This window comes from Nesoenas mayeri (genome assembly GCF_963082525.1).
Source record: "Nesoenas mayeri genome assembly, chromosome: 3".
In the NCBI taxonomy this organism is placed as follows: Eukaryota; Metazoa; Chordata; class Aves; order Columbiformes; family Columbidae; genus Nesoenas; species Nesoenas mayeri.
The window spans coordinates 98160490-98175026 of NC_137544.1; the positions used below are offsets into that span (position 1 = coordinate 98160490).

At 36.2% G+C, this 14537-nt stretch overlaps 1 protein-coding gene across 1 annotated transcript in view; it reads right to left on the bottom strand.

Moving 5' to 3' along the window:
• USH2A (usherin) overlaps positions 1 to 14537 on the bottom strand; it is a gene marked incomplete at its 3' end in the record, with an annotated part of 383577 nt that overhangs the window by 132509 nt on the left and 236531 nt on the right. The window contains exons 38-39 of the mRNA XM_080341535.1: positions 4821 to 4971; positions 4506 to 4648 (exon numbers count right to left, since the gene is read on the bottom strand). Coding sequence (XP_080197661.1) covers positions 4506 to 4648; positions 4821 to 4971 — 294 coding nt within the window. The remainder of the gene's footprint in view (positions 1 to 4505; positions 4649 to 4820; positions 4972 to 14537) is intronic.

Genomic DNA, 14537 nt, shown 5'->3' on the forward strand with positions numbered 1-14537 from the left:
CTAGTGGTTAAGAAAAATCTTCTAATTTCTGATTTACGGGCATGTACAACCAGTTAGTACTATTTATCATACAATCATCATATCGTATCAGCCATGATACGATTTCAGTTTCCTTTGTTCTTCTGTCCTTTTGCTATTCTCCCTGTCATGTATTAATACTTCACGTGACTTTCTCTTCCCTTTATCACATCACTAGGCTTTGTCTTCTCTGACTTCAGTTTCCTTTAATCTTTCTTGAGCACAGGTGACCACATTCACATCAGCTAACCATGGATTAGTTTATATGCCTAAATTGTATGGACCTAACTTACATAGCTAAAGTAGGAGCCTTGTCTTCTCAGACAACAAATATAATCAGGAGCAAAATCAAATACTTCCAAAAGCTGAGAACTGCACCAGCTGTCCTCATGTCCTGCATTGCCTCTCTGTTGTCTACATAATGAAGCTTAAAGAAAATAGGCCTTCGCATCCTGGTACCAATGCCTTGTGGTAAGCATGCCAGAGAAGCACACCAGAGTGTTCTATATATCATAGGAATAACGTTTCCCTCTTTTTTCAGCTCAGCCGATACATTGCAGGAGTTCTCTCTCTTTCTTTTTTTTTTTTTTTTTAGTTGCTTCCATACATAATGATCTTAAGTGACTATGGTGTACTTTTGACACTACTTACTGTGACTAAACATTGGACCGGCCTATAATGTTTTTATATGTGAAAAAGAAAAGGACTTGCACTCACGTAAGAACTAAAAATTAAAATATTGGACTGCCTGCTAAAAATTAAAATATCAGACTACCTTGCCAAACCTTCTCTCTGAACAACTGCAAGCCAGGCACTTATAAAAGGGCTTTAGTAAGAGTGCTGCATACTGGAATTGTATACTGACCTGTGGGATTGAAACATAGCCAATGCAGGGAATATGCTGATGACCGAGCTGTCCTCCTATATACAGCTCACTGGGCTGCAGACAGTTTTTGGGACATTCAAAACAAAATAAAGGAACATGCAGCTTTTCTCTAAAGTACTGATTTTGCTAGCTTAAAACTCGTCCAAATCATGAGAGATTTTCTCAAGCACTAGGATAAGCATCTTTCTCATTGGGGAACTATCCCTCTGATCAAAGATTACACTGTGTGGATTGCTATCAGCCAATATACAAATCATAAAGCTATACCATTAAGAATGCAGCAGCTGCTGCTGGGCCAGCTTCAGGTAACTATAACCAGTTCTTTCCCAGCTTCCTTCTCGGAATGTTCAACGAATTGACATAACAAAGGGGAAAACTTAATTGACATCTTCTTTTTTAGAAAACTGACATCTTCTTCTTCTAGAAAATTTCATTTTATTTCTGAATGCAATGCATGAAATTCTGCTCTCAGTTCTGACCTCTCAGTTCGGTGGTGATTATAGTGATTGCAAGAGAGTTATCTCCAATTTACATTCAAGTTATTGAAAGAAAGATCTAATCCAGAAACTTCATCAACTGTTTCTATTTGTCTGTCAGTAAATAGTCTGATGCTATACTGACCAAAATCACTGGAACAAGCATGTTTTATTAACACATGTTTAGCAGGTTTTAAAATATTCATGGTATGGCATGGGCAGGTTAGACTTCAAAAAATGCATTGACAAAGTTACTAGTGCCACACTCATGTAAAAGGAAGTATTTGAAAATTATTTACATAATTTTTTCTTGCTTTAAAAAATACCCCAAAGACACTGTATTAAGTGTATTAAGACATTGTATTATTATATACAACACATTTTTATGGCAGCATTTGCTAATTTTTCCTTAATCATTCCTAATATCCTCCTTGTTTACTAAATATTTATCATAAAAATAATACAAAGACATATTTTACAAGTATCAGTGTTAGTAGAACTCTACTGACTTTAGAAGTAGATGTGCTGATTTATATCTATTGCTATCAGGTGTACATGCACATAAACATGCACATGCATATATTTTATACCTAGAGATATTTTATGCATTGGTGATTCAAAAAAAGACATACATTTGCTGCATAAAATTCAATAAGAACATGCGTAAAGACATATATTTCAGCAGAGTAAGACATGCAGGAAGTTTCTACTGTCAAATTGTACTTTAAAAAGTCAAAGTCTATTGGTTAGCAGGGCCAGGAATTAAGTGTACTTCTGCAACAAGCTGTCAGTATAGGCAGTTTTATAAGAAACATATTGAAGCCTTGACAGAAATACTGCTTATACCCAATGACAACCATTCAGTCTTAAGCAATTGAGTTGAACGTCCTTTCACAGATAGCAGCCCTCCACAATGACACCAAGACCAGAGTCCTTTTTCACCACTGAAAGCTGGGGGTTTTTTTTTGTGTTTTACAAGGGTTGTTGGATACTGGGGACACATCAGCATGTATTGTTTAGCCATATCAAGGCAAATGGAAAAGGACATTTTAAAGAAAATAATTTTCCCCTTGGAGAAATGGAATTTATAATGGAACTATAGAAGTTTGTTTTAAGCTAAGGAACAAGACACAGCATCATAGCTAAAGAAGTGAGTTGTCTGTTAAACTCAAAATATTTTAATTGCGTAAAGAATGACAGAGGCGTTACATTTTTCTTTCCTTGTTCTTAAGTTTCCTTTGGCAACACCTACCTTCCACACTAACTTAAGGTATTTTTGCAGTCAGGTTTTGCAGAGGGTAGCATCTCATCTCATGCTAGTGCACGAAGACCATCCAAGTTCTATGCAGCAGGTAACTTGTACATACATATTAAAGAAGAGTATATAGGAAGGCATGTCCTGTGTAGGCCTTCTGCTCTACCCCACACTCTCAAAAAGAGAATCTTAAAATTCCACACCTACTACCTTGCAAAAAATAATTTTTACATATACTAACAAGTGATGCCTTTGAAATGCACTTCTGTACTTCTCCTATCTAAAAAGAAGCAACTCTATGTGAACTATCTGACCAGAGCTAAGTAAACATTTCAATTTGAGTGCAATAGTCATAGGAGACTGGTTGCATTTAGACCATGAACACAGACAAGTTTAATAATATTGCATCCATTTTTGGTAACTAACAATTACAATAAAGGAACTGAATCTCAATTGAAGATATTCACAGGGAGGTAACACATCTCTGGTATGTAAAAATCAAGTTCAGAACTTAGTTTTATTAGGTAATTACTTACAGGTAATGTGTTCATAGAAGCATTGATAGCTTTGGAGCTTAAATTGATGTATTAGGTAAATTTCGTTGTGAAATATTTGCTCAGTTTCAAAAAAAATATTTTACAATTGTGAGAACATGTTTTCTCCTAGGTGTCTTCTTGAGATAGACAACTATCCATTTAGACAAGGAACTAAAATTAAGTAGAGTCACGAGAACTAAATATTTGCTACAATAATTGCATATGAGCATCAGGTTAAATCTACAGTCTGAAATGCAGATCGTATATCAGTGTAAAATAAAGTAAGACCACAAGGCACTTTGGTGTGAAGGCAGAGAAAGCAGCATATTATAGTAACAAAACCAGCAATTAAACACTTCCCACCCTCTCCACCTTTTCCTGCTCTGAATGACTTACTTTCTTATTAAACAAGATAATAGGAAAAATCTCTGTAGAAAATTATCAGATTTGCTAAAATTTGGTCCAATGGGGCCATCCATTACTGATTTTTAAAAAAAAGTCAAGAATATATTTGAAAACAAAATATTTTTCAAAAACCCATGCTATTAGGTATCCTGCTACATTGTGAGAGAAAATTAGTAGTTCAGTTTCTTAAAAAAAAAGCTAGAGATTATGTATTTTGTATATGCATTATGTACAACAAGCTCAAGTTTTGCCATATGCTTCTGCTTACATATTGTATCAGGTGCAAAATCCTATCCTGCCAACTAAATGGCTGTACCTATATGCTGACACTTGTTTGATAAATCAAGGGACTGTTCAACAAATTATGCGGAACGAGTCTGCAGAACACAGAACTATTAATGAGGAAAGTGATGGGACTGGCAATGACAAACTCAATTTTAGACCAGTAGATCACCACTTTGAATTAACAATGATCTCTGGGAATGAAAAGTTCTGTTCAGCTGTGGTACAGCTTTGGTATTCTCAACACAGAGATAAGACAACTGTCAAATACTATTAATTTCAACTTATTTTCTCTGATATGACTGAAATCAGAATCGAGTCTCTGAATGTAAAGGAATAACACAAATACATACATAGCAGTGTATTTTTAACCACATATGAACACATATGCATGGAGGAATATTATATAAAGAAATAAGATACTAATCACAAAACATGTGTTGAAATATTTACATTTTATGAAAATCTAAGACAACACATACTTGATTCCTTAGGAATTATTATTGCAAGTTAATATTCAGGAAGGAAATACATTATTGCTATTTAACTGAGAAAGCTAGATAACCAAAATCAATTATATGCAGAGGCAGCTGAACTGTTATTTATATTTTCTGCTAAAGCAAGTTAAATAAAATCGGACTGCTTACTATCCTCTGCTGTCATCATTGAAGTCCAGTTGCTATAAGTACTGCCATAACCATTGGAGGCAACCACTCTCATCTCGTATTCAGTGTACGGCTGAAGATCTCCGACCCTGTGTTGTAAGGAAGCAGTAGGGCTGGAAAGCAAACTGCAAAGAAAAGCAGCATGAGCCACATCATTAAACATCCCAACACCTAAAGAAAGACTAAAACATTACATGTCTTGTAACAAAACCAGCCACCCTGAAGGTGAGCCACATTCAAGACAATGGGACTTTTCTTGCTTGGCCGTTGATGGTGGCCTTGCTATGCTCTGCATACTCTAAAATGTCACCAGCAGAATGGCTCCGCCGCATCTGGAGTCGGTAGCTGGGTGCGCCTGGGGCGTTGTTGCGAACTGGTGTAGACCAGACAACCTGAAGACTGGTCGGAGTGGCAGATGAAAGCCTTGGAGGCATCACACCATCTGGAGCTGTCGAAAAACATGGATGAATTAGAGCAGAGAAAACCACAGAGAACATATGCCGGGTGGAAACAAAATGATCCATACACTGGAAAAACTGTTCCTCGGGATCAACAGCAATGTTAACATGGCCCATTTAGTTTAACATTTTCACTACTGAACAATGCTATTTCTTCATTTTTCCAATACAGTTATGTGAATATCATTTTGCTAAAAGCAAACCTCAAAAACCCAAAAGTAATTCAGAAGCAACATATTCTCTACCACCTGTTCAAATATTATCTACTTCTCCTTGTGCCCAGTTCTGCCACCCCAAGAAGTTAAAGAAATGCTCACAGAAATGTTACCTGGCAAGAGTAAAATTGATCAGACTTTTTATCATTCAGGCAAATTCTTATAAACTAATAACCATTTTAAAAGAAAACAGTGGAAATTTTAAGGGGAAAAAAAGGCCTTTAGGTTGAAATCAAAATAGATTCACTGAAGTCTCAGTCTTTAGCCACTGTTTCGTTAAGGAAATTAATTTTTATGAAGTCCAGGAACTGCAGATCAAAATGTGTCAGTAATGATATCACCAATGACCTTTAACTGCTGCAAATTTCACTGCATGCAGTAAAAAGAACTATGCCAATTTCACCTCCGAGTTTATGGCTCTGTTTTTTCCTTTGAGAAGAAAACAATCTGTTGAAGAAACTTTCTGTATATAAACACATCTGGAACTTCTATATATAATGTACGTCTCTGCAGCTCTTTTCCAGAGAGTTAAAACATTGGCAAGTTACTGCCTTTGTCATTTAAATAGTTTTGCTTTTCATGGTCCAGTAATTACCATTTGCTTCTTGCTTTGATCTTTCCAACATAATTTTTTTGTTGCTGTTATTTTTCTTCCTTCTCTCTACTGGCAAAAACAGTCTCACAAATCTGTAACTTAAGGTGTAGTTGTAAGCCTCAAGGCACAAGTTGTAAGTTGTAAGATGAGCTAACATTATTTTGCAGTAGATTTTACGATTTTCATTTACCACCTGTATATGGGGTGGTTATTAAAAGAAAAGAAACTAACTTTGTGATACACTGTCTGAATCATTCTCTCCCTGAAAGAGATGAAAGGGGGGGCAAAAAATAATCAGTCATATATATCATAGTTTGTATTTATACTGACATATACTTACAGAGATATGTGAACCAGTGTCTGACACTTTTAATCTGATTATACACTCTTATGACTGGGGAACTTCAAAATTATTCAGCTCCAGCTCCAAATTTTATTACATAGAAAGGCACAAGACATCTTGCTCTGATCTAGACTTGTTCCCTTTCCTTTACATTCAAGGTATGCCAGTTCTCATAAGAATTTTTACTAAAAGTTGGATGGTGGGGTACCCGAGTTATTACCAGGAATTTTAATTCTGAGAATTGGCCCCTAGCCCTGCAACTCTCCTGCTTTTTTCAGGAAAAAAATAAGTAAGTGAAACAGGATCTCCAGCTTCCCTCACCCCTTTCCCCTCCTCTCTATTATGGTGAAAAAGGCAACATAAAATTTTTGGTCTCGAGCCAACCTGGCTGCCTTTGGATGCTCCCTCCTCCTGCTGTTATCTAGACCTAGGCAATAAGGCTCCAGTAAATCCCAAGTAAACTTGAAATCTTCCTGTTTCCACTTCCAGGAGATGTCTGAGTCTAAGGTAACTCATGGCCTGCAAATCTCTTGCCAACACCTTCAAGGCCAATCAAGAGCTTGTGATCACCTCAACTCAGAGGGGAGAAGATGGCTGATTTAACTTGAACAGCCACCAACATCCCTCCAGCTGAGCCATCAAAAACAAACATCTGCACACCAAATGCCTCTGCATGTGAATGAAATTTCACTCTCAGGGTAAAATGGAGAACATATATTTACCTCACTTAACATTGTTCTGTTTAGCAACAACATAACTAATGGAGTTAAATTGTGCAATAAGAAGGTGTAAATCTTACGGATGTAAAGTACGGTATTTGCATATAATGATGAATTATTTTGGGATTCTTTTATAAAGTGATTCCTGAAGCTGTTAGCAGGCAAACTCAGCCAGCATGAGAAAGATAGTGCAATTTATGTCAAAACTTTCATTAGAGGGTTTAAAAGTGTTTTCACAAGCTGACACTGACAGAAAGACTAAATATCCCTTCAAAGCAGGGTACTACCTCATTTAAAACTGAACTATCTCTAGCTTAAAATCTACCAGTCATTTAAGTGCACACAGAAATTCTACACAGAAAAAAAAAAAAAAAAAGCTATATCTAAAAATTATTCTAATTAGCTGAGCTGTAATTTGGCCCGGAAGCCAAAGTTCACGTTGTTGTTGAGTAGACAGTGTGAACAACTCACTGAGGAGGCAAAAGTGTTAAATTTATTTCCAGTTCTGCTAGGACACATCACTTCACCTTTGTCTTTCATTTCTCAATCTGTTAAATGGAGATAAAAATACTTATCCTTCTTTGTAAAGCTCTCTGAGATCTACAAAGTAAAAGCTCTGATTAAGCTTTATGTATGTATAGTGGTGGTTATTATAGCGATACAAGAATGTTCATCAAAAAACAAAGATGTAGCTGTCTAAATGTCAATAACAATACACAGTGTGGATGTTATTTTAATGGCGTAGGTAATCTCAGCTAAATGTTCAAATCTCTTCTGCCAACAAAAGCACAGCATAGGGAAGAACAGAAAATTTGGACAAATCTCTTCTGTGAAAGTCGACTGACCTGTAGAACAAGCCGAACCCACTACTTTCAACATGTTAGAATATAGAGCAAATTTATTTAATCTGAAAGACTTCCTGTAGGTCACAGAGAATGTCCTCAGCTATGCACTAGCAACTCTCCTCAGTTCTGTGCTTCCAAAGGAATGGGGCAGGGGGGCAGGAGGGTACAACAAATAAATCCTCAAGTCTCTGCTGAGTCATAATGAGAAAGGTGCTCTATTAAACTAATCATATTTTGATCATTAAAACTAGAGAGCACTTCCTCTCAAAAATGGTAATTCTAAATTGCACACAAAACATCCTTTGACTGTTTCAAACACTCTTCATCACTGAGGTCTTTGGTGTAACATTTCCCCCAGCTTAACCCTTTTTAGCCAATCCATATTCCTGAGAGGCTCCTTACTACTGAAGTAATAACTGGCAACCAGCAATAATTCTACTGCAAATTTCTCTACAGAAGAGCCATGTATCTATCAGCTTGATATATCGTCTTTAAGATGCAATGTTGCTCAAAAAGCTCCCCTCAAGCTTTAATATGACCCTCAGGGGGCAACCACTCCACTTGCAACCTACTGAATCAACATCTAGCCCAGTAAATCCTCACTTAGCAGGGCAGAAAGTCACGCTTTGTATATGAAGAGACTACAAAGGCAGAATAAAATATTTAATCAGATGTCAATTTTAATCAAAGATTTAATAAAAAGCCTCACAAAACAATAAAAACTGAAGACTGTTTCAAGCCCACAATGATATATTATATTCTAGATACTCAGGTACATGCAGATGAGTCAAGAAAGAGCTGATCCCTGCTCAGCCATTAATGTGCTAAGCAGTCATTGAAAAGTGTTTCAAATTCTTGCCTCAATTTCCTTATCTTAAACAACATATGCAGTAGTACTTCAGCTTTGTAAGTATTTGTTTATTTTAGGACAGAATGTTGAATGATTGTACTTAAAATGTACTCCACTTTGAAAGCCTATTTTTCAGAGAGGCATTCATTATTTCTATCATAAAGACATATCTGAAATTATATTTTCTGAAAGTAGAAAACTTTAAGAAGGACTGTTAAAAGTTAGGACAAGAATTTATTATTTAAAGATGTTTCACTAATTGTTTTTAATAAGAGAAAGAAAAGCCAGTAGAGTTTGATTTGATCTCTGTCATTCATTGTAAACTCAAAGCAACTTTGAAATCAAGTGACACCATTTTTAACAGTGGTCAGATATATTGGCCCTGCTGTATCCTTAATATCTGCAGACAGGCAGATAGAAGAGTTTGGAACTATGTAAATGTAACTTCAAAGTTTGGCATATCTACATATAAAAAATATTTACCACAGATGATGGGTTTTTAACTTATAAAAATATTTTCCATCCATGCAGATGCAAATTATAAGTGCAGGTATTTAGCTACAGAGGAAGAAAATAGACTCCACAGTTTGTGCCGTAACAGCAAGGAAAAGTTTTGGTTCAGACTGTGTCTACATGAATGTGTCTGTCAGTCATGCCTATTCTGACTCTTTTCCAGGTTCAATTCACAAACCTCATTTCTTGATCTTATTGCAGTGGTTGTTCAGATACTCCTGATTCATTTTCTATTTTAGGTGCCCACACTGAGATCATCTCAATACAGCACTTTTTATGGCAATATGTTCTGCACGTTAACATTTGTTTCTTCTGATTTTCCCAGGTATGCCTGTTATCTAGTTGTTTGCTCAGTCCAAATAATTCCAGTCATTGCACTCTCCATAATTCTCAACATGGGCATATGTTTTTGTTTCATTTAACCGAAAGATAGGCCATGATTCTGGGCCATATGTCATCACTAGAAAGGCATGCTAGTTATAAACCTGTATCTATTGGCAAAGCAGAAGATTGCTTTTTTGTTTCTCATCTTCACAGCTTCATTGACGTTTACTTCATTTTGGTTTTTAACCCTCTTTCCCCAGTTACCTTTCCTACTCAGTGTATAGCAAATACACGTGGTTGTTCTTGATTTTTCATTCATCTTTCATTCATTCAGCCATGTTGATTTCCACCTATTCAATGCATAGAGTGTTCTTGGATTTTCTTTTTAATTTTATACTTTCAATTACATATGTTTTCAGTTTTCAGATATGTCTTCATCTAATAACACATATGCCATGGACAACGCACCCCTTATTCAATACTCATCCATGCACTTTGGAACATCCATTGTGAAAGGTCCCTGGTGCTCTTCTTGATTGCCCATCTCTGGCACATCGGGCTTGGGAAAAAAGGAAGGGAAAAAGGAAGCTGCACTATGGGAAAAAGCAGGTAAAGAAGCACACAAGAGTGGCTTAAAGCCTCCATAAACTTCCTAGTAAATCCAAATCTGTTCACACCTCATGTTAGTGAAGTTTTCTTTTCAGAAGTATAACATAAACAGGATACAGAAATATCTTGTTCTCTCTTCATGATCTATCCTGTTTTGTACATCTAACCTCTGCTATAATAGTAGTGTCATTTGAAAAGGAGTGGCTTTGTAAATCTTTTCACTTTAAAATTACTTGTAAGGCACCATATCACCCAGAAAAATGAAAACAGTAAGTTTGAAAAATATTTATCGGGATTGAGTGTGTAAGCTCTAACTGCAAAGTTTCCTCCACTTGCACTATTTGGTATTCCAAGCTGCAAAGCACAATTTTAGTGTGGCCCTGAAAATCAGCTAAAGCTTTACTCCATCACCAGTAGACCTAAAGTTTAAGAAGACAATTGTCTTTTGAAATCACAGACCAGGCTTACTAATTCCTCATTAATACTGCTCTAGCAAAAAACTACATCATACCTTCCTCTCCTTTTAATGAACTTTTCTTCATGTACAATCTCAGCATCTGCAATCCAGATACAGGTCTCAAGTAAAAATATGTGTAAGAGATGCCCCTTTCCCAAGTGTTGTATTTTACTGAGGTCAACATCATCAAAATGTCTTCTAGATTTGTCACCTTTACCTTTATAGAAAAAGTAACCTGCTTTTCTTCCTCATGATAGATAGAAGTTTATCCACGTTACTCAGCAAGAATTTTGCTAGACTATAAAAGCTACAAAAGAATGCCAATAAGCAATTAGCTGGATGATTAATGATTTTAATACCTGTAATAAAGACATTGGATGGAATTTATAACTGCCCAGTAAAACTAATTATTCATCAGGCTGTTAAAAAGGATGCCTAGCCAATAACTGTCATATCACAAAACTATTTTTTTAAATACTATGAGGAAAATAATAAGGATTAGAATTACAAAATCAGGCAGAAACCACAACAAAACAAACAGCTCCTGTGTGTTAATTGTGACTCTGGTTACTGGAAAATGAAATATTTCTGTGAAGCAGCATTGAGAAACTACTAGATCTTCAGCTTCCTGCGTGAAGCAGCTTTAGAGATTAATTTTCTTTTAATTTTCTTTTTTTTTTTTTTTTTAAGGGAAGAAGGTGGAAGAATTTGACATCATCTTCAAAATCTTGTAGCTTCCCTTCAAATTGATATGTGTAGGCAGATAGCTAGGACCAGAGGCAGGTATGCTAGCTTCCACAGTGATGGAAACATATCTGCTGAGACTTATAGACTGCTGGTGAGGAGATGCTCCACTACACTGAAATTTCTTTCTTAATGTTGATGGCACAACTTCAAAAAACTGCAGGCTGGCTTTTAAGCTTTTTACTTCACATTTGAAACTAAACAGTTCTTAGACACATCTGGAAATATGGGACTCCTAAAAGCAACATAAGATATTCAAAAACAGAAAGCAGCATTCTGCTTGAACAAGTGGATGTGGTTTCTTCAAATGATTGTTGCTTCATCTCCACTCAATGTGGCAAAAGAAACTATGAAAATATAGCAACCTAACTGAATGCTAAAGAAAGTGAGGTGTGAGAAAATATGTGAACATTCTCATTAAATAAGAAGGCTCCTGGTTCAAATGCTACCATTATGTGCACTCTGGCAGTATGAATGTGCCAGTGGACAATTACTCACAAAACAGCCTACCCTGCTGGTAGAAAGCAAAAGGGTTACCAGTTGATATGCATTTTGTTGGAAGCATCAATTTATACATCCCTAAATGCACAGACTGGAGAACAATGCAGGTTTGCAAATAAATTAGGTCTGCAATAAGATTACCTATAGATATTTTTAATCCATAAATTTGTCTGCAATACTTAGAGGACGGTGTCAAACACTACCATTTCTGGTGTAATCCAAGCTTGAGAGTGTCTATAAATAGAAAACAGATCTGACAATATGACAGATTAGCTGGTGTTAGGGAGCCACAATGCACAGTGAGGGGTGCAGTCTTATTATACCTTGAACGTCTTACAGGTATCTGTGAGATCCAGGTCACTGGACTACCTTTTGGCCACAAAACAACTGAAGCTGCAACAGACATTTCCCCCCTCAGATTTCTTATCTGCAGAAAGAGGAGGAAAAGAGGTTTCCTCAAAGCTTCTGCTCCTAGTAATCCAGACGACACAGAGATGGATTGGGTTTGCACCTGCTAATTAACTTCTTTATGTCATATCTGGTAATCACAGAAAATCCTTGTCTCATTGTCAATGTATTTTTATAGGGGAAATGGGAGGCAGGCGTTGAGAAAGAAGGAAGTGACACTTCCCACATACAGTTGTTGTCCCCATCCCTCTAATCTCCTCCACAAACAGCACAATCAGAAAGTCTGACTCTCCAGTATGCCTGGAGGGGACCAGCTCTCTATGATGGCTTCGCCAAACCACTGCACCCCCTCAAACTGTCACCTCTTCTTCCCTTTCTGTAACAGAAAAATGAACCTTTACACTGCCATTTTTCCGGTGGCATTTACGTGTTGTTTTGAGATGAATACTATAGAGCATTATGATTTATAAATAGAGATAACTTTTCGAAAAAGAAAACCAGTATTGTTGAATAATGAAAGTAAACTGTTAGTTGTAAATGAGGAAAACCAATCACCTTACTTTTAACTAAAAATACCCATTGTTTATCCCAATAAATAAACCACTCTTCACAGCAGACTCACATATTAAAGGATCAGATGACTTTAACATTACTGGGAATTTACAACCTTGCCTCCTTGGGTGTGAGTACATTTGGAAACCTCAGCTGAGGATGTGCCACCCTTGACACATCTCATTACAGCTTTGGTTTTGGTTCTAGTTTGCCAGTGGTACTGACACAAAACAATACTAAAGCTAGAAACACAGCTGGTCTCATTGTGTTTCACACTTTGTGGTATGTTCATGGTATGATATTGTCACAATCGCTGTTCATACACCATTGTGATCTGTAAGGAGTTTTCAGAGTTTCTGAAAGCATTTGTGTATTCTAACGTACATAATCTTCTGAAATAAATCTTTATGAAATATATGTATATGACATGAGAAAAGCAACTAGTTCCTGGATATTTTGTTCATATATCAAAAAGCACCACAGGAGTGCTCTAGGGAATATGTTGTCAAAGAAACCACAGAATTTTATCTTCTCATCTCCCATTTTCTCTAAGGTGCAGGTCCTTATCACAACAATATCAAAGGGTCTTCTATGTACATGCACTGAAATAAATATATTGCCATCGAAAGTCATAAAGGTAATTCAGAAATTGGGAATGTACAAAATCTTATAAATGTTACAAACTCTAACTTTTCAGATTGGGAGTCTCCTTGTCTTTGCTTGCAAGAAGTGTCGCTCACCTAAAGATAGTGGAAGCCATGCCCTTAAAATACTGAGCATATGATTCTTCGAAAATTACATCTTATAGTTTGATCATACATCTTCTAAAATTCTGCTCCCTGGAAGTCCTTTTAGTACCAAACATATTCTCACAAATGGAAGTTAAAAAAAAATCATTTACTACTTTGCTTCAATCTTCAAGCTATTAAAAAAAGCATATTATCCTGTCTTGTTCACTTGAGTTGGACAAGGCTGAAAACAAAAATATCAAAGCAACAATACTTATTAAGTAGAAACTCTGGTTTGTGTGTTATCTTAACCTGCTTCTCAATTCACTCTAAGGCATTCAAAGCATATAGACTTTGAAGTAGCCTATACTCTCTATTTTTCTTCTGCAAAGTACAGCACATGTCAGGTTCAGACAAAATACCAAAAATGACTGTATATTTTATTAAAAGCCCATTTTTTTCCTCTCTTTCTCTCTTTTTAACAAAAGTCTAATTTAGTTGTTGTTCCCTTAGGTACAAAGTACACAGTTCATAATTCATTTGATATAAAATGTCAGTTTAGATTTTTGCACTTCTTTGATAAATGAGAAAAAACATGTACATTTCAATTTCCTTCTATGAGGTTTTACTAGCAGAAGCCCCCCTCCCATTGTGCTGCTCAAAGACCTTTGTGTTAAATTAAACATCAAGATTCAGAAACTGTAGGGAATGATATTTCCAAGACATACAGTACGAATATATGAGACTGGGAAAAAAGGTAATGATTTTTCCTACCAGTAAAGTGATCTCTCCCAAAGAGCATCTTTGATCCTTGAATTAGTTCTCAGTTATAATTTAATATATCAAAACTGTCAGCAGCTTTCCCTACATTTAGACATAAAGTGATATAGTCAGCTCCACAAAGAGCAAAATACAACATTCAGGGGCTTGCTCCCTTCCCAACTTGTGCTTGTGACTCTAAGGTCCATCAATATTAATGGGGAAAATCTGGTTACATCAAAGGAGACGGCAGAGAATTAATTTAATTGTATCTATCTGTCATCATTAACAGTATTGAGTGGTTTTTTTCCTGTGTAACCAAATCCTAGCATTGATCAACATGCAACCTCTTAGTGGGGTAATCTGCACAATGGCAAAGAGCAGAATCCTGGAA